General features: G+C 36.1%; 1 protein-coding gene across 1 annotated transcript in view; it reads left to right on the top strand.

The window, feature by feature from the left end:
- Positions 1-329: 329 nt before the first annotated feature.
- The window catches only part of LOC144967792 (PHD finger protein 12-like), a 34,827-nt gene continuing 14,731 nt past the window's right edge, over positions 330-20,425 (top strand). Inside the window, exons 1-10 of the mRNA XM_078905439.1 lie at positions 330-862; positions 12,549-12,739; positions 13,237-13,312; positions 13,745-13,946; positions 14,806-14,920; positions 16,210-16,342; positions 16,762-16,932; positions 17,622-17,756; positions 18,423-19,172; positions 19,387-19,540. Coding sequence (XP_078761565.1) covers positions 812-862; positions 12,549-12,739; positions 13,237-13,312; positions 13,745-13,946; positions 14,806-14,920; positions 16,210-16,342; positions 16,762-16,932; positions 17,622-17,756; positions 18,423-19,172; positions 19,387-19,540 — 1,978 coding nt within the window. The 5' untranslated portion in view covers positions 330-811. The remainder of the gene's footprint in view (positions 863-12,548; positions 12,740-13,236; positions 13,313-13,744; positions 13,947-14,805; positions 14,921-16,209; positions 16,343-16,761; positions 16,933-17,621; positions 17,757-18,422; positions 19,173-19,386; positions 19,541-20,425) is intronic.

Genomic DNA, 20,425 nt, shown 5'->3' with positions numbered 1-20,425 from the left:
TTCCGTGCTCCACAGGATGTTCGTCTATCACAATAACCCTTTCTGTCGGATTCAACAAAACCAGCTAGCCAATCATAATATCTGGGTGAACATACACTAAAAATGTATCGACTCAACCCTGATTCGAAACCGGTCCGTTTATGTGTAATGATCTTTCTATCAATTGAGCAAGTGGGACTTCTTTCACATAATTTTATGTTTATGAGTAGGTAGAACATTAATTTTACAATGTAAAATGAAAAACGTATAATATGAAGGAAATACAGTACGATTTACCACGAACCGCGCATGTCATCGCTGATAAAACCCCGTATGCCATCGACCTCATCTGCGCATGTCCGACTAATGGCCGACATTTTGCGCCAAGTTTTTCACTGTAGCCTGTGTTACTGTTAGTAAATAAGAATGGATTATTGCGATGATCGGGGTGCATGATAAATTCTGAGGTGATATTGTGGGACAAAAGGCGTCCCCATTAGTTTGAAATGTCTTAAAGTCCAATATAAGATTGCAATTTATACCACAAGACTTGAACGATTGTGAAAATAAGTTGGATAGACGGCTCCCTCGGTAGCAGCAGTCGCAACTCCCAAGCCATTTTCTCTCGAGCATTCATTATCAATTTTTCCTACCCTCAGCCGAAGTAGAGACTCGGCAAGATGTGAGGGATGATGGCGGTACGGATCAACTGTAAGTTTGCTGTCTAATAGTTTTGCTGATACTTTACAATCCACTAAAGTAGGTAAACAACCGTTTGCCCAAAGACTTCAGAGCTGTACTGTGTTCTGCTAATCTCTCGGACTAGGACAAAATGTCGAATGCTGAACTATGGGACTTGGACACCAGCGGAGGAATCATGGAGGTGAGGAACAGATACCCCAAATTATGTATTGAACTGTTTCATGATTTTGTTTTTGATGATTAACTATAATAGATGGAGTCATAATAGATTCCCCATTCATTTACTCCATTCGTTTTCAAGTTTCGCAACATTGTGGTAGGTACTTTGGTAAAAAATTCAAATTGGATTGAGCTCAATGAAACCTATATCATTTTAAAGTGCTTTTCAACACGATTCTAATGATACCAAAATTGTGAAAATCGGATAAGCAGAAAAAAAGTTATATTAATTTAAAGGCTGAAAAATGGTCATTTATTTGCCTTTGTTATTTACTGACGGACTTTGTGACCTGAAAATTGTTGCATTTCCGGTAGTAACCACCATTTGGATTTCAAAACTGGTCTAAAATGGCCGCTAAGATTTGAGTGTACGGATTTTACTGGAACGAATTTCATGGATGCGGTATACAACTTTGCCCTGAATTTAATTTTATAAAAAAGTTAAGATGTTAAATAAACGTGCCAGCATGAAATTTTGATTTACCAAGGTCTAATCTTTTAATTATCCAAAGCTAAATTATACCCTATTTTATCCATAATCAAAAGTTATACTAAATTGTCATTGATTTTAAAATAAACTACACCAAACGATAGATTAATTTCTCCTGAAGAAAATAAGACATCAATCATTAAAATCCATCCATAAACAAAAAATCTATGGAACTTTTTCTGAGACCCATCACTCAAAAGTCCAAAAAAATCGGGTCACAGCCACTAGGCCATTTATCGGCTCCCTGCTGGAGGGCCAAATGGACGTTTACCAAAGTACCTACGGTAAACAATAACAGCTAGAGAGGTGGGCCTTTGGCCGACCAACCTCCGCTGCACGTCCAACTCGCCTTGAGCATGCATTCACGTAAAATATAAAGATTTTTTTTAAAAACCTACCTCTGTTTCAAAAACTAGCATCTTTCAACTTTCTAAGAAACATTTTGATTTTCAGAACTTTAGTTCGTTAAAAAAATACCGGCCAATCTGACCCGTTGAGTCGAATGAAAACGAAATTTTGTTGTTTACACGGTTCAAAGGAAATGCCGTAAATAAGCTTTCATGGACTTCCTGTGTTGTTTTTACAGTGTCACGTGACCGTTTTGAGAAATTTGTCGTCTGCTACAAATAATTAGACCGGTAGGGGGTAGATATTTTCGTTGGAGCAGAGAAAATGTGAGTATTATTTCTTGTACTTGTAGAGAGGCCTAGGGTCCACCAGCAGTCAAGTTGATTGAATGAAGAAAAAAGGCCTTTTTTATCCGCCGCCACCACCACCTTGAAAGAGTGGAGGGGGGGGGGTGCATGCCGACGAGAGGGAGACGTGTCGATTGGTGACCTTGGTGACGTAGAGCATCTCAAGGATGCTTGCAGTTGCAGGTGTTCTTAACCCCTTAACAGCGAAGCTAATTTTTTGCTTTTAGATAATAGTTTGCTTTTATCTTTATTATTGTTAACGGGGAATAATAATAATAATAATAATAATAATAATAATAATAATAATACTTTATTGCATCCCAAAAAGGAAATTTTTTGTACAGACGTGTTATAATTTACACATAAGATAAAAATACAATGGAAATAGGATGTATATATATAAAAAGGAGCAGCTCTATAACCTGAGCTGCGCTTTATAATATGAATAATTTCAACACTGTAAAATAGTTAAAACTGTCACTATAAATTGAAAATTGAAAAGATTGCAAAACAAATAAATTAATAAATTAATATTTATATTTTTAAAAAGTAAAAATGAGAAATAATTATATAAAATGATTATTGCTTGTTGTTATAAAGCCTAATACTGGACGGCAGAAAAGATTTTCGGTGTCTCTCTGTTTTCGTTGAAATAGAGAAAGGGCGACCACTTCTTTCTGACATAATAATTGATGGTCTTAGTGGATGATACTGGTCATTTAATATTTTAGTTATTTTATTTATACAAAATTTCTCGTATAAAAGATCTACATCGTCAACATCATTTATATAGCGTTTAATGGATTTTTTAATATTTGAATTTATTTTGTTCCTTTCCACTGCTAAGCAATTGCCTCCCCAAGCTGTTATACAAAATGACAAAACACTTTCAATTACTGCTCTATAAAATAATGTGCAGAGGGTTTTATCTATTCTAAACTGAGAGAGTTTAGATAAAAAATATGTACGTCTGCACATCTTATGCCTAATTATTTTCAAGTGTTCATCCCACTTGAGCCTGTCATCAATCGTTACACCAAGGTATTTGTAGTGAGGAACTCGCTGGACGAATTGGTCCTTTAATTTTAACGGTTCTATCGGTTCCTTCACTCTCCTAAAGTCAATCACTAGCTCCTTTGTCTTGCTTATGTTAAGCTCTAGGTGGTGGGCATCACACCAAGACACAAATCTATCAATTTCTTGCCTATAAGCCACTTTGTTGCCATTTGTTATGAGGCCTTGAAGAGCGGTGTCATCTGCAAACTCTATTAAAGGTACACTCAGGTTTTGACTTCTACAGTCATTCGTGTATATTGTGAATAATACAGGGGACAATACACAACCTTGAGGAGCGCCAGTATTTGTAGATATACAGGAAGATTTGTTTTGCCCTAATTGAACATATTGTGCTCTCTCCGTAAGAAATTCGAGCACCCAAGCAATTATATACTTGTTTAAATTCAGACTAGTCAATTTTTGAACAACCGAGGTTGCATTGTATTGAACGCTGAAGAAAAATCTGCAAAAAGCAATCTGCAATAGCTCCTAGCGTGATCTAGATGCCTGTAGATGTTGTTTGTAAACAGCAAAATGGCATCCTCTACGCCACGTCCTGGTTTGTAAGCAAATTGATGACTATCACTCAATGGCATAAACTGATTCCTAATTTTAACAAGAACAAGTTTTTCTAAAGATTTCATGACTATTGAAGTCAGTGCAACAGGTCTGAGATCGTTCATAGTTTCAAGTTTTTCTTTTTTTGGAACAGGAATAATTTTTGAAGTTTTCCAAATTTGAGGGATTGAAACGCATTGGAGGGACCAGTTAAAAATATGTGTATAAATGGGGGAAAGCTGGTGGGCACATTCTTTTAATAGTTTTCCTTTCAATCCATCCGGCCCAGCAGCCTTCCTCTCGTTTAGTTTCGAAAATACGAATCTCGTTTCCTCTTCACTGACCTCAATAGCCATTTCATCTTCCAAAGCCCTGTCTAATTTTTGTTTTTCATTTTCAATATCAAATTTGTTTGCTGTGTCGAAACGTGAATAAAATTTATTTAAAGTTTCAATTTCGATATCTTCTGATATAATCGTGGGCTTTGGATTATAGTTCACAGCAGTTTTAAGCCCCCGCCACGTGTCCCGTATATCCCCAGAAGAAAAGCATTTTTCAATTTTATTTTTGTACTTATCTCTACAACTAGATATTACCCTCTTTATCTCTTTTGTTTTGTTTTCAGATCTTTTTGTTTCCACTAGTATAGAGAGTTTTCTTTTGGTTCAATAAAAGTTTTAGATCTTTTGTTATCCAAGGCTTGTTGTTAGGATAATATTTTATTTCTTTTTTACAAGACACTAGCTGTTCACAGAATTTTAAATACTCACTCACACAGTCATTCAGCTCATCCACACTATCACATGATTCGATAAAAACATTCCAGTCAGTGCATTCAAAACAACCACGCAAATCTTCACACACACTTCCATTCCAGATCTGTACACTTTTCTTTACTGGTTTTACACGTTTAAAAACAGGGCGGTAGGTGGGGAGTAGCAAGAGCATGCAGTGGTCAGATAAACCTAATGGGGCACGGGGTAAACATTTATAACTATTTTTAATATTACACAGGAATAAATCTAATGTTTTTTTTGTCCCTTGTCTCGCAGTCCACGTATTGATGAAGTCCCGGGAGAGTAAAATCGTTACATTGGTTAAAATCGCCAGTGACCATCAATACGGCATCGGGTGACTTAATTTGAATGTCCTGTATTTCTTTCCTCAAAATATTTTTCGCTGTGGTGTTGTCTGATGATGGTGGAATGTAGACGTTGATGATGATGACATGAGTATATTCCCGGGGTGGGTAATATGGTCGTGACGAAACAGTAATAAATTCAATATAATCGTCACAATACATTTTCTTTATCTGACAGTTATTGGGGTGGCACCATTTGTTGTTAATATATGTGCACACCCCACCCCCAGTTCGTTTATTTACATTAGTCCGATCTCCTCGAAATAGTGAATATTGTTCAATATTAAAACATGATGATGGTATGTGAGGAGATAGCCAAGTCTCTGTTAACGCTATTATGGAGGCTTGACGATAGTCACTATTAAAACGACACAGTGAAAACAGTTCATCAATTTTATTTTTCAGTGATCTTACATTACCTGTCACTACACAGGGTAAAAATGGACGAAAAGGCCGTCTGTTAAATTTTGTTTTTATTCCTCCCTTTCTCCCCCTCTTTCTTACTTTAATAAACGATGTGTCAATAGTGGGTGGTGGGGGTGACACGGGTTGGAGGGATCGGAGAGTCTCTGGAGTATAAGTTATCAATAGGCTTACTTTGGCAGTAAAATCACAGGCTAAAACACCATTTATGCTTATAAATATACTAATAAATATAAAAATCATGAACACTATATACTTCACATCCATTTTGAATAAAAATTAGGCTTAAATTCCGACGATTGAATGATAAATGAATAAAAATATGTGTAGAAAATAGGTAAATATTCACAACACGTCTGTTGTCGCCGGAAGCCAACGCCAATACAGCGTTTCCACCAAGAGAGCAGTCAGACTATCGCAACTCGGACTTCAATTGTCTATAATCATTTTGCCGTTACTTGTCTTTTGATGATAGAAGATTTGGTGTTAGGTCAAAGATCGAATTTCGCCACTAAAAGGTTGCATTGCTACTGGATTTGTTTTTTCAGGTTTTTTTGTTTTGTTTTTCAAATGCGGATACGCTGCTTCTTCCTTCTTTTTTTTTCCTCAACTGGCAAGCTATCGCTGTACTTACCCGCATGGCTTGCACACACAAAAGGATACATCTAGGTCACAAAACCTTACATCCAGGTCACAAAATCAGACAACTAGGTCACACATCAAGACATCTCTGTTTCGTTTGTTCCAAGATAGCAAAACAAACCAGACGTCTTGGAGTTCGAAAGAGCTTTCCATAAAATATTTGGTATTTGCAAGACCCCAGAAACCAATTCCCTATACAGCTCTTGTGCACGGTTACTTATGACCTTGATTTCTTTCGTACCCACCCCCAAAATCCCACTTATTGTGTGTTATAGGCAGAACATAATAAATAGCTGGGCTGCCACATGCGTGACTAAATTGGCCAAAGAGAGAATCTATACTTTGGCATTAGACACCAATTACCTGATGTCTTGGTTTTTAATCCTAGCCGAGTGAGAGAGAAAAAACAAAACAATCATACATTTATCTGCAAACAGCAGAACGTTTTCATTTTACATTGAGATGGGAAGGGGAAGGGATAACACTATGATAAGAAAGAAAGAGAGAGAGAGAGAGATGGGCGGGGGGATGGGGGGATAGTAAGGGGGAATGGGAAAAGATGAAAGAAACAACGGGTTGCCTGATGACGTAGATCAAAGGAATGTTACAGCGGTGTTCATGGAGCGTACTTCGTGAAATTTTAACCTTTTACAGTGACACTGATTTTTTTCTGCAGATTGCTTATGCGGAATAAATCGTTTCACCAAGAGAGCAGTAGTAAGAGTATATTTAGACTCGGGCTTCAATTAAACTATAAATCCCAAAGCTTGTCTTTTAATGATAACATTACGACTAAGATCTGGAGTTTGGGGAGTGTAGTGTAAGATCGAATCTCGCCATTAATGGTTAAAATTGTTCTGATTTTTAAAAAAATAACTCGCACACACACACGAGCGCATGCGGTCAAGACAGCGAGGACCATCTATTGCTTGTGTTGCAACGGTAAACCAGTTTACGTGTACGTAGATCCTGAGGCTAGATGCCCCGTTACTGTGTACGTAGGCACTCCCAAAAAAAAAAAAAGAAAGAAAGAGACACTCACGCACAAACACACACACACACAGTCTCGCATCCGCTACGAACTAATTTTGCGCACCAATTTTTACTGCACTAATGCACCAAATTGCATACCTATCTAGGGACACTAAAAAACCTGGGGCGGCACCTTGATAACAGAAACGAAACCCACACGATTTCGCGAGGAATGAATCATGAAAAAAATTAGGATATAATTTCAACACAACTTTTGAAATTCATCAAGGTTTGTCCAGTACCGAATGTTTTTTGATAGAAAACAAATGCATCTTCAAATCTAAACTGCTTTTGACGGTAAGCGGTAAGTTTTTTATTTATTTTTCTGTCCAAACGAATGATTTGTCCTGGTATAGAAGCTAAGTATTGGTAACACCGGCTCACCTCTCTGGCAGTCCGTCTAGACAGGCACTTAAATGAAGGGCTAAATCTGTGTCACAGTTCTCCCATTCACCTGTGTGACCGCTAGTTATCGTTTGTGAGCTGCAGGCTAAAACCATGGCTTGGTTAAATTGAGATATCTCTGGTATTTATTTACAGAATTGGATAAATTAAATACCAAAATAAAGGGCATTGAACGCCCTATCATTTGGTACAATTACCGTTTCCCTCCTTAAATTCATTTAGAAGATATTGTAATGGAAAGATAGCTTAATTTTAGTGGGCAAGAAAATCAAGCCGCTTATCATCATTCATGAAAAAATTCCCTTAAAACATAAATAATCATAAAATTCAATCATTTTCCTTTCCAATGATACCATTTTCAACTTTCAAAACTGCTTCCAGGATACCCTTTGAGCATTCCATAAAATCACACTCATTTCAAAATCTACCAAAGTAACGCCATTTCAGCTTGGACTGCCGTGGTCAGCGTCGGTCATTGGCTCCTAGCCTTGTGACGTCACAGTGTTTCAGGGGAATCCCCTTTCGTTTTTTCAGTCAGCTGGTGCCCAATTTCAGGCTGATTCTATAGTAATTTTTGGGTGTTTTTAAGGCATAAAAAATTGAATAACTCTGCTTTTATATAACCTAGAGACAAAATTCAAACGGTTTTATCATCGGGATGGTATACTGCATCATAGTAAACCAAATTTTATACTGTCATTTGAAAACTGAATTTTCATTTAAGTGCCTAGTCTAGAGAGAGGTGGGCCGATTAAGTTTAAGTAGGGAGTTTAACAAAAATTCTAAATGTAATTCACACACTTGAAACCAATGTCATATGAAAGGGCCAGCAACACTGATTACAGAACAGTTTGAATTTTTTTTCTATCTTGATTAGAAATACGGCAGTTCAAAGTCTGAAATTTCAGACTGATTTTTAGCCCAAATTACCATTGGAAAGTTGTGACCTGTGACCGAAATCGCGTGCCGTTAATAAAAAATGGTTAAAACAGTCAATATGGAGTTTTATTAACAGATTAGGGAGACCTTCAATCTACCATTTTATTTATATGCAATTAAATTGCCATAGGTAAAAATAAACTCATTCTGTGTCATTACACAACATGTTTATATCTTTTCATTTAAATCCTCTCAAACCCTTTTCTATTCTCTATGTATTAATTCAAAGAGGAGAATTATTTGCAATTGTTTCAGTGAGATATTGGGGATAAATTGGTATAGAAATTGTTTCTTACGTCTAGCTGAGTTTTTGATTATGTAACATTTGCGTCATATTGTGTAATAATGTGTTAATTTGAAATGTTTATCTTCCTCTTTATTAATGTAAATGCATTGTTCTCGATAAGACGAACATTTTGGTATACAATATATGATAACTCCATATTGACTGTTTTAACCATTTTTTATTATCACGCGATTTCGGTCACAACTTTGCAATGGTAATTTTAGGGTAAAAATCGGTCTGAAATTTCAGACTTTGAACTGTCGTAACTACATTTCTAATCATGATCGAAACAAAATTCAAACTATTTTGTAATCTGTGTTACCAGCTCTTTCATATGACATTGGTTTCAAGTGTGTGAGGTACATTTAGAATTTCTATTAAACTCCCTAGACTAAATTTAAAATATCGATATCATCGGGCAGCCATGACGAGAAGATAATGAAATCACAGCATTTCGGCGCAGAGTTAAAAAGTTTCTGCGCTTAGATATAGAGTCTTGAAATTTGGCATGAATAAAGTTTAGATGTTATTCTAAAAACATGCGTTTTTATTTTTAAAACACACACTGTATTTTAAAAAATAAACGCATTTGAAAACTGTCAAATTTTAACTTGATGATATAACTCCTGAAATTTTTCATGGATCTTTCGTTACTTGGCACTATTTAAAAGGAAATTAAAAGACGAAAATAATGATACCAAAATATCTGCTATATTCCTCTTTATAACGAAGTTATGTATCTTTAATTGAACCCCTCTAAATGCGAACTGCAATTTCCAGTCACAACTTTCCAATGGGCGAGCTGGGTCACAATTTGACTGCCACTGCTGCTGCTCACTGCCTACTTTAAGTTGTCCACCATACATATAGATAGTATGCAGAGACGAAAATAAGATCCTTTGCTTATTTTTCTTTGCATACGAGTTTGTGATTATTCTCTAAACAAACTGTCAATTAACCAGACTTAAAAGTTCTGGTCACAATTTGTGTGTTGCTATACTTCGGGTCATTTTGAACCTTGGCCACCATTTCACTATACATTTAGATAGAAAAAGAATTTTAAAAACTTAACGCCTACAGTCAAAAGCAGTTTCGATTTGAAGATACATTTGTTTTCTATTTTTAAAAAAACATTTGGTACTCGACAATCTTTGAGGCTTGATGAATTTCAAGTTATATTTTTGAAATTTTGTAAATTTTCATAATTCATTCCTCACTAAATCGATGGCCATGTCAATCATCATTCAATTGATGTCATAAAAAGACCTGGTTTTTAAAAAAAAGTTTCTTTAGAAAAAGATTGCGGAAGAAGTGTAACTAGATATGCAATTTGGTGCATGAAATGATTTTGCATAAATGCAGTAATAATTGGTGCGCAAAATTTGTTCCATAGCAGGTTTTTGCCTCTTCTTTTCTTTTTTTTTTTTTTTTTTGGGATGCCTACGTACATGGACCAGGCACCTAGCCTCAGGATCTACGTACACATTAACTGGTAAACTGTTGCAATACAAGCAATGGATGGATCTCGCTGTCTTTTCTATGAAAAGCAGTCAGGTCGCTTCACGGCAGATTGATAAAAAAAAATCACCATGAAGTATCAAATTTTGACACCTTTGTTCATTTGCATGAATTTTGGTGACACTCGGATTATTATGAAGTCAGTGTAGACAGGGTGGCACCAAATGTCAAAAGTGACACAAGGCCAGTGGTGTCCTTGGATGAATAGATGTTTGGTAGGGATTGGAAAAAAAAATCAATACATAACCCTCTCTCCTTTCTCTCCTCCTCCCCCTCCCCTCTCTCTCTCTCTGTCTCTCTCTCTCTCTCTCTCTCTCTCTCTCTCTCTCTGTGGTTCCTGCCTCCCTCATAGTGGGCGCTCCAAGGAGGGAGGTCCTTACTGTCTCTTTTATCCCCCTATATCTGTTTTCCAACTTGCTTTCTGCCTTTGTCTTGGAATGAGACTTGGTTTTGTCCTAGTCCTGGCTAGATACCCTGGCTGAGAGGGAAACAGTCGAAAGTATAGTTTTTGGGAGATGATATTTTTTTCCCTTATAAATCATCTCACTGTTATGTAATTTATTATGTTTTGTTTACATATTTAGACCTGTAAATTCTCAGTCAATTCGTCAAATTCAGATTATTTTTATAAGGAAAGAAAGTATTCATGAATCGTAGTTGAATGACCATAAAGTTAATTAGGAATGTTCCATAGCGCTACGCATAGCTCATGGGCCGTTTATATTAATGATGGATTGCCAAGGCTAAGCGATGCTTTTTAGAATTGCCCTGTCCTAACACATCCTAGTGTATTTTAACGGAGCCACTGAACAATAAATTTCACTGTTTCGTCTAAACCAAAAACCACACTTACCCGGAGGATAGTAAAAGTATAAAAAAGAAAAATTCGAACGCCGGAAGTACGTTATGTAGACACCTTAAAGTCAAAAGTTAAATGATTGCACATCTCGATTGCCTCATATTGTAAACAAACTGGTTGACCGTTTCTAGCTTCTTCAATGATTGGGTACCTAATTATAAGGAACAATGGTAAGTAGCATAATTGTTAATTTGGCTCCTTTTACATGATACAAATAAAATCTGGGATATCTAAAACGTCGACAAACCTTTCAAAGATGGCAAATCTAAATCGATAAACTCCAGGTGAGCAAGTCAGTATATTTACCATTAGTCATTGAAGTGGTGCCTGTACGTGGAATTTCAGCCACATATAGTAGATTTTTATTTATTTTTTTAAACCTTGATAGATTAGTGAAAGTTAAAAATTTCCTGATACTGATATGGCCATTGTTATATCCTCTGTCGCTATTGTGTTGTTGAGTATTGAACAGTAGTGTCTTGGGGTTTTTCGTGGGTTTTTTAATATTAGGGTTAGCTCGAGGTCAGAGAATTTTTTTATTACCCATAAGTAAAGGTCCTAGGGTTAGTTAAAGGTACTAGCTTTTATTTTTTCTGATTATTGTAGGTAGGTTACCTACCTGCTATTTTGGTAAAGAATTAATAAATTCAATTGGTTTGATCTCAATGAAAATTATGTACAGCTCTTTTCAATGTGATTCTAATGAAACCAGGTTTTTGAAAATCAGATGATCAGAAGGAAAGTTATATTAGTTTAAAGACTGTAAAATGTACTTCTCTTTGTCTTTTTTTATAAACTGACAGCTTTTGTGATCTGAAGCTGTTGCATTTCCAGTGATGACCACCATTTGGATGTCAAAACTGGCATGGGATGAGATTAGGGCATGAGAGATAAAATCTTGGCCTGAATTAAATTGTAGAAACATTTCAGATTACTTGCGCCATCAAGAATTTTGATTTGCCAGTTTCTGATTATTTAATTTGCAGTGGCTATGTTCATGGCACCCAGAATGTAGCTGAATGAATTCAGGTCCTGCTTCAAACCGCTTTTTTTCAGTGATGATAATAAAATAAAACAAAAATATTTTAAAAATTGTCTTTAGGGTCTATTCCAAGGGAAGACTGGAATAACCCAGGCGTCAGCTGCAGAGTGAGCTAGGGAGAGGTGACTTGCTCAAGGACACACAGTGCAACAGCGGGTGATTGAGCTCGGTACCTTTTGGGTAGGAAGCAAAGACCGTCACACTGCCCCCATTGATTTTCTGTGGATCACTATCAAGTCCTGTCATATTTTGACACATATGACACATTTATGACATCAGCCTAGACAGACTGGCACCAAAGATGTCAGACCAACGGTGATCTTGGATTAGTATGATAATGGTCCAAATGGGAGTGTATGATGCAAATTATTTTGTTTTTCTCTGTAGCTGTATAAGATAGTAAATTCAATTGGCAATCTTATAAGTAGGACCAAATTGTTTTATTGGTTGTTTTTTTTGGTTTGTTTTTAAAATTTTAATTTGTTTGTAAAAAAAAACTATACTGTAGGAAGACATTTTCATCTGGTTTTCTTTTCTCCCCAACCCCTCAAATCCTGTTCAGCAAATCCAAAACCTCGTGGCACCTCCATTAAGTTCAGATTCATTGAGGAGATCACGTAGACGGCGAGACAGAGACATATACTACCGTCGTCCTGGAAGAGCCCCTAATCATGACTGTTGTGACAGTTGTAAAGAAGGAGGGGATCTGTTATGTTGTGATCGATGTCCATCCTCTTTTCATCTCTTATGCCAGTAAGTCTCTTAGGTTTCCAAGAGCGAAGGAAATGATTTATCTCATTTGAGCCTACTTTGATTTGGAGATGACTATGTACTGATGTTTTATGAGAAATTGATTTTGTCATTACGTAAGTTTTGTTTTGGTTTTGTTTTTATTTATTTATAACACCACATTTTCCTCTAACTCATTCCAATGTCCCGATTTTTTTCATTATTATTCTTTGTTATCGTTCCATTCCTTCCTCAAACGAATTTCACCCGACCAATGATAAAGAATTCAATAAATTAATATTGAAGGTCGGTGATGTCGACCACTGATGGTTTACTGTGACATTGACCTCCTTCCCATCAGTGCATGGTTTCCTCTGGAACTTTTTTGCATGTCCAGAGGAGTTCGAGGAAATCCTCTTGGAGTGTATTTATTTTTCATAATGTGTTATGTTGATTTCACAAATTGAAAGAGAATGTATGTCATAATAATCACTCTTCAACTGTCACTTCTCTCTTGTCAGTGATCCTCCCCTTATTGAAGAAGAATTGCCTCCTGGAGAGTGGTTATGCCATAAATGCAAAATAGCTCCAACTGAGGTATGCCTTAATTTGTGTGGTAAAGTTCAGCATCTATTACTAATAACATTCATATTTTAAATAAAATTTCATGTCATCTAACATTGGTTTAAAATTTTTAATGTAAACGATTGAGAGTTTTAGGGATAATCTTGGCCCTTTTACATTTAGCGACCATGTTTTCTAATTTTTGAGTAATTGGATATGCAGGAGGGTAAAGAAGGAATAATGGATTATTACACCAAAGGACTTTTCATTTATGTCACCCTAACTTGAGCGAAAAATGTGTTTATAGGGAATATCATACTATTTATTTACTGGTGACTATTTCATGATTTTGGTATATGTATTGTGTAGCACTGTCGTTAGTATCTTTGTAAAGATTATTATGTAAAGTTTATTTTGGAAACAATGTTTTTATTAATCTCTTTTCTCTTATCAACTGTTCTATAGGGTAAAGAGGATGATACAGAGAGCAACTCAAGTAAATCCTCAAATCGATCTGTGAAAGGCAAGAGGACTGCTGCAACAGCCTCTATTGATGCTGAGCCTGATGTAGAGCATCCCTTAAAACTGCTTGCCAAAGCAGCGCGACTTGCAAATCCTATGCAGTTTGATGTTGGAAAAGAAATATCCTGTAATACACCATTACCAGGTAATTATTGTTTTAGACCGGCCAGCACACATACCAATGTGAGAATTGTTTATTTTTTTCACTGCCAATGTTTATAGTCGCTCAAATGGAACCTGATAGTAGAAGGAGTTGATTATTTCTTTTTTTTTTTGTTTGGTCTTCTCAATTTAAATTTGGTTATATAAACTAGTGAGAAACAGTGGGATATTAAGATTCTTTACGATATTCTAAACAATATGTATCCCTTTTTTTTATTTGCTCAATGTCATGAAAATGGATCTAGAAGTATTTATCAAATTTATATTTTTACTTCCTTCTTTTTTCCTTTTTTTTTTTTTTTTTGGGGGGGGGGGGGGGGTTGTATTTTTTCTCCTTTTCTCGACCTGTTTATATTTTTTAGATGATGGGAAATGTTTTCTAAGTTCTTTTTGAGTGATGTTTTTCCAAAACTTGACCTTGGCAAGTCTTTCATTTAGTTTGATATTCAGCAACAGACTGGGGTTGTTCGGTATATTCTGCCGTCAGGTCACAACTCGAAATCTAGATCATTAACAAGCAATTTGAGTCTTCTGCAATTGTGTTGTGGTGATCTATGATGCCAATTTACTATTAGGTGTAATAATTGCTGTTTAGCATTATGTTTCTAGGCTGTTATATTTTTAAAAGTATTACGTGCACTTTATGAAAACAAAAAAGAAACTTATTTATTGGTGTTTTTGAATTCTAAGATAACTTGGCATACTTATTTTGCTTGTTTAAATCTATTTGATTACGTCTATTTAATTTTTGTTTCATTCATAATGTGATTTTGGGAAATAAAGGATGTTTAAGTTGTTTTGATTGATTATTTTTTTTGTAATTTGCGTTTTCTCCTCTACAGGCAGTAGTAAGCGTGTATATGGAAAGCCTATAAAAACAGTGCCAAAAAAGCTTTCGCATGAACTGGATAATGGACTGGTTCCACTTCCTGCCAAAACATGTTTTTCCTGTGGAAAGTGAGTTAATTAATGTATTATTGTATAGATGTGACAGATATTCATTCTTCTCATTCTAACCATGTTAGTTAAAACATGTGTTATAAGAAATTGCTTTTGGTGGTAAGGATAAATAGTCCCGCTCAATCAACATTCACACCTACATGTCTGGGTGGGGATCCTGACCTCCCATAGCGGGCAGGGAGGTACATACTGTGTCTTCTACCCCCTTATATGTTTTCCAACATGCTATCTGTCTTTGTCTTGGAATGAGATTACTTGGTTTTTTCCTGGCCCTGGTCAGAGTCTTGGCTGGGAGGGAAACAGTCAAATGCATGGTTATTGTTTTGGGAGATGATATTTTTTTCCTTGTAAATCATCTCTCTGCTATGTATTATTATATTTGTTATTTTTAATGTATAATGTAAGCATTTGAGTGTATTCCTCTATGTTGGATTTTGTGCATGTGTCCAGATGAGACTTATAGGTATCTCAAACTAAGTACATTGGTGCTATGCTCTTGGATTCTACATCTGATCCCTATTTGTTCCCAGTTCCCCTTTGTCTTACTTTCTCTTGGCTGCTTTAATTGTAATTCTAGAACTTTTTACTATGCCATTTTCTTCCTTTTTACTTGCGCTGATATGACCTTAATGTGTTGCAAGCGCCGTGAAATCCTAAAAATAAACACGCCTAAATATGTTAGCATAAGTTATGTTTGTTTTGCTATGGACTAGATTTTCAGATGATTACATTGCCTATTTGTGGTCAAAGTTTCACATAATCCGATCACCTGATGACCCTCAAAACCAAAATCATGGTGCATTTGATATTTCATTCTTTTCTTTTCTTTCGTTCTCTTGCAAAATACTCATAAATTGCTTATAACTTCAGTTCATACGATAAAAAATTTTGTTTTCCCGCCCAATTAAAATTGTGATTCTGTGATTTTCTCTTTTGTAGTATGTATTGAATTTTTTTTTGTTTTTTTTTTTGCAAAATTTTCGGGGTAATTTGCTGTCTAGATGGACCGAATACTCTAATGCATAAAGAGAAATAGATAATACCAGGGAAGCTTGACATTTGGGTATGGGCTCTGATGTCATGTATTTTGTATGAGATAATATTTTTCACCTGTAAGTCTTTATTTGTCATTCTAGAACTTTTTACTATCCCATTTTCTTCCTTTTTACTGGCGCTGATATAAGCTAAATGTGTTGCAAGCGCCGTAAAACCCTTAAAAAACAAAAAACAACAAAGTAACTTGAACAATTCATATGAATGCTTTGTTTTCAATGGTTGTTTTTCAGGAGTTGCCGTGTTGCCCCACTGATTCAGTGTGATTACTGCCCCTTGTTGTTTCACTTGGATTGTTTGAATCCACCCCTGACATCTTTCCCAACAGGTCGATGGATGTGTCCCAACCACATCGAGAACTTCTTGGTATTATTTTTTAAATGTTTATAGGATAAATTTGTTACCTTTGCCATTGCTTGATAACACCCATGGATTTATGATTTATTCCCCTTCAGATTCACAAATTTTAGAGCAGGTATTTTAAAGATCAGTTTCTAAAATACCTATTGTGAAGAACTTAACAGTTGTGATTCATGTCAGGAAAAAATTAAATAAATCAGAATTTATTTATTTATTTAATTTTAAATAAGACAGGTTTTATGCATGTTGCTTGTGCCAGATTTTAGATTTGCAGAGAATTTTTTGATGAATTCACAATCCTCTTACTTAGTTATTCACCATTATAGTCAGATTGATAACTAATTTGCTTGTATTCTGGTCACGTTTAATCAGCCTAAACCGTAGAATGACTTGGTATTACATTTCTTTTTTTTTTCTTGTGATAGGATCAACATCTTCTGAAGAGCCAGAGCCTTACTGAGAGACTGCGTCTTTGGGATAGATACTCCGGGCTTGTTGATAGTCATGCTGTCAAGGTTGATTTCTTGAATAAAGTACATCGTAAAGAACCAATGTTTCGTTACAAACGGAAATTGGCTTCAAGGCCTTTAGTCACGGTGAGTCTTGCATCTATCTTATTAATGCTTAATATGTTAGATGTTTTAAGGGGTTCTGTCGCTAATTGCTGAGAAAAAAAACAAAAGTACGTAAAATGCAGCTTTCGAAAAAATGCCATTTAAAGTTCTCTAACCATTGTCAATGCTTGTTCTGTTTGTTATGTGTTACTGTTGGTCAGGGACCCTTTGGAAAGCGCTTTGATCACATTTAGTGGATATTGCAATATATAAAAGCACAAGACATATGGCAAATCTACACTTTATAGAATTAATACTACTGTTACTAGGGTGCAAAATGTGCCAATTTTTTTTTTGTATACAGGGTGCATTAAAATGAGTTGGTTTTTCTTCTTCTCATATTTATGGGTTAGATTATGTTGTATGCTTGAAGCCTGGTTTTGTAAAGTGTGGAATTTGGCTGAAGATCACTTAAGTTCCACAGATAGAACCCCTTAATTTTACCATTAATGTTTTACTTCTCAAGAGCACATCAGTAAAGGTGACATGAAAACAACATGATTAACTTTAACTCAGTCAATGGGATAGTATTTATCCCACTTAATTATTGTGTCATATATCTTGGTAATTGTAGTCATTTTGTTGAAAGTTAGTGGAATGACACTTTATAGATATTTGAGCTGGACTAAATATTTTTTATATGTTTGATTTCACCTTTACAAACTGTATAGGTTCCTCCGGCAATCAAGCAATTTTATAAGAATCCTCCCTCCTTATTACCTGGGCCTCAGAGAAAGCCCATCCAGCCATTACAGGATCACTCCAAAATGGAAGGCTTTATTGCAAGTCTGGATGAGCAAGAGGAGGTCAGTATTTTGTTTTAATTAGTAACGATCTTGGTGACTTTTTACCTGTGATTGGGCAATTGTGATAAAGTGTAGTTCTCCAGGGCAATTAGACTCTCGAGTTTGATTTTATAAAATTATAGCAATTATATTCTATCCTATAAGCAGAGATGCCAAAACTCGGGTCTCACCGTATATAATTCCAGTGATGTCTTTTTTTTCCAAGGAAATCATCCATCACATCCACTCCAGCATCCTCTGGGTGGGGTCTTTGACCTCCCATAGTGGGCCACTTAGATGATTTGTTTACTAGGCTAAATAAAAGAAATTGAGAAAGAATGTATTTTTAAAAGTGTTGCTTAAAATGGAGGAATTTTGAAATATCTTACGAATATGATTCCTTAAGAATATGTTCCCTGGAGGACCCCTGCAGTAATGGTACCATTTGATTTTTAATAAGTACTAGGACTTTGAATTGTAATTGATTAGGGCTAACTAGTAGCCTGGCACTGACAATGCTTTGAACAGTATGAGTCCTTTTTGGGGTCTGCATGCAAAGAGATCTAATATGATGAGCTTTGGCTTTGTGCCTATATGATCTGTACATAGATAATTTTGTTGTAAGATTTAAATATCAAGTATTGTGCTGTACCAGTTTATTTAAGCATGTTCTTTCTCTCTCTACAGTGGTTATCGAGTGTTGTTTCCATGCAATCAAGTATTGCCAAATATCTAGCGCAAAAGCAGTTGTTGAAATCAAATGTTACATCAGAGGGGTCCAAGTCATCCTATGAATTTGTTCCTTCTAAGCCAACAGCTTCAGTGGCCCCCGTTGTGCAGAGGGAATCCGAGTCATCTACATTATCATTACCATCATCTTCGTCCCATTCTCAGTCTTCAACCAAATCTATATCCCTTTCATCGTCAACTTCAAGCTTTACAGTTTCATCGACATCCTCAACTGTAGAGCACTCTTCCAACTGTGATAACAAACAATCCATTTCATCACATATGTATAACGGAGATGAAATAGACCCATCATCACCAGGTGATGTGTCTGATTCCACTGCCCTTCCTAATGGTCCATTTGAGGTGTCAACAAGAGGGGGTGTTTCTCTCCTTCCAAACCACATAAACAGCAATAGTAATAATTCAACCAACATGGTTAATGGAGACGCATCTTTAATAGCAGAAGGGCAACAGTTTATGCAACATTCAGACTTGAGAAGTTCGATGAGGGGCAGAAGTAATAGTGTTGATTCAGTTCCAAATCCTTTGGTCTCCGGTGATAGGTCCGTATTAAGTGGAGATGATTCAGGCCTTAATAGCAGTTTGCAAGATAATGGAAATATGCGCAATGTCCTTGTTAGTACTCTTCACAAATCTGGAGGCAATATGTCCAAGGGAAGCTCTGGGGTGCCAACACCAACAACTAAGGTAAATATTTGGGTATAGTTTTCTATTGTTATAATTTGTGACGAATTTCATTTTTTTTTTTTACTCCAAAGCTTTCTGTGTGTTACGTAATTAATGTATTATTTTTTAAAGTTTGCAATGTGCCATATTGGCATTGATTTTCATATTATGATAATAATAATAATAATTTCACTATTTTCTTGATATTTATTAAATCTTTATTTTCTGATTCCAGGGAGCCCTTTCAGGGGGCAAGAATTCAGCCATCAACATTGGTACTAATAGTCCTACCCCTGTGTTGACATCATCTTCTCAACAACGCTTCATTGTACAGCCTGCCTCCAAACCCTTGTCATCTGTCACTTCCAAAGCTTTTACAGTTTCCACAGGTTGGTTTCTATTTTATTTGTCTTGTAAGCATTTGGGTAATCCATTATTGTAGAGATCCCATGCCCAATTGACAAGGGATTTTTAATCTGATGGGTAGAACACTCTTGAATCCTCCCTCATGACACAACAGGCAGCGTGCGGCTATGTGGTCTAGTGGCATGCCACTCACTTTCGGATCGGAAGGTCCTGGGTTCGAGCCTCGCGCTCAGCGCATAGCTGAGTCTTTGGAAAAGACTCTTTACTCACATTTTCAGGTGTAAAATGAGTACCTGGCCGTTAACAGCGTTGTCTTTGTCCGAAAAATTATAATATCGCCTAATAGGCGTTATATCCCGTCCTACATGTTAAATGTTGCTGTTGACCAGGGACCCCTTGTAAAGCGCTTTGAGCACATTTAGTGGATATTGCGCTATATAAAAGCTCAATTTAATTTAATTTAGCGTGTAATACGAGACCAAACCTTGCCCACCAGATGTTACGGCATGTAGAGGGTTCAAGAAGTCTGGAGGTAAACACATTAGGATAACATACAAAGGAAGGGTAAGGTAAAGCTCATGGCTCTAACCATGAGATGATAAGAGTCAGGCGAGCAGATGAAAAGGATCAACAATATCACGTGAGCTGAAGTAAACGTTAAAAAGGAGGAGTGCTGAACTATATGAAGATAGGGTACATGAGCACACAATTAGAGTAATTAATAAAACGAGTAAGAAAATGACTTTGTAATTAAGTAGTATGTATATTATTATTAAATTAATGTAGGTGGCAACATGGCTCAAGTTATGGTCTTTGCTTGTGGCCTTGAGTAAGTCATCTTGCCTTAGCTCACTTTGCAGTGCAGCTGATGTCTGGGTTATTCCAGTCTTCTCTTGGAATAGACTAGA

This window comes from Berghia stephanieae, chromosome 3 (genome assembly GCF_034508935.2).
Source record: "Berghia stephanieae isolate SIO BIC M18660-M18661 chromosome 3, UCSD_Bste_1.3, whole genome shotgun sequence".
Lineage (NCBI taxonomy): Eukaryota > Metazoa > Mollusca > Gastropoda > Nudibranchia > Aeolidiidae > Berghia > Berghia stephanieae.
The sequence above is the reverse complement of the archived record's forward strand: the minus strand, read 5'-3'. Positions and strand labels throughout refer to the sequence as shown.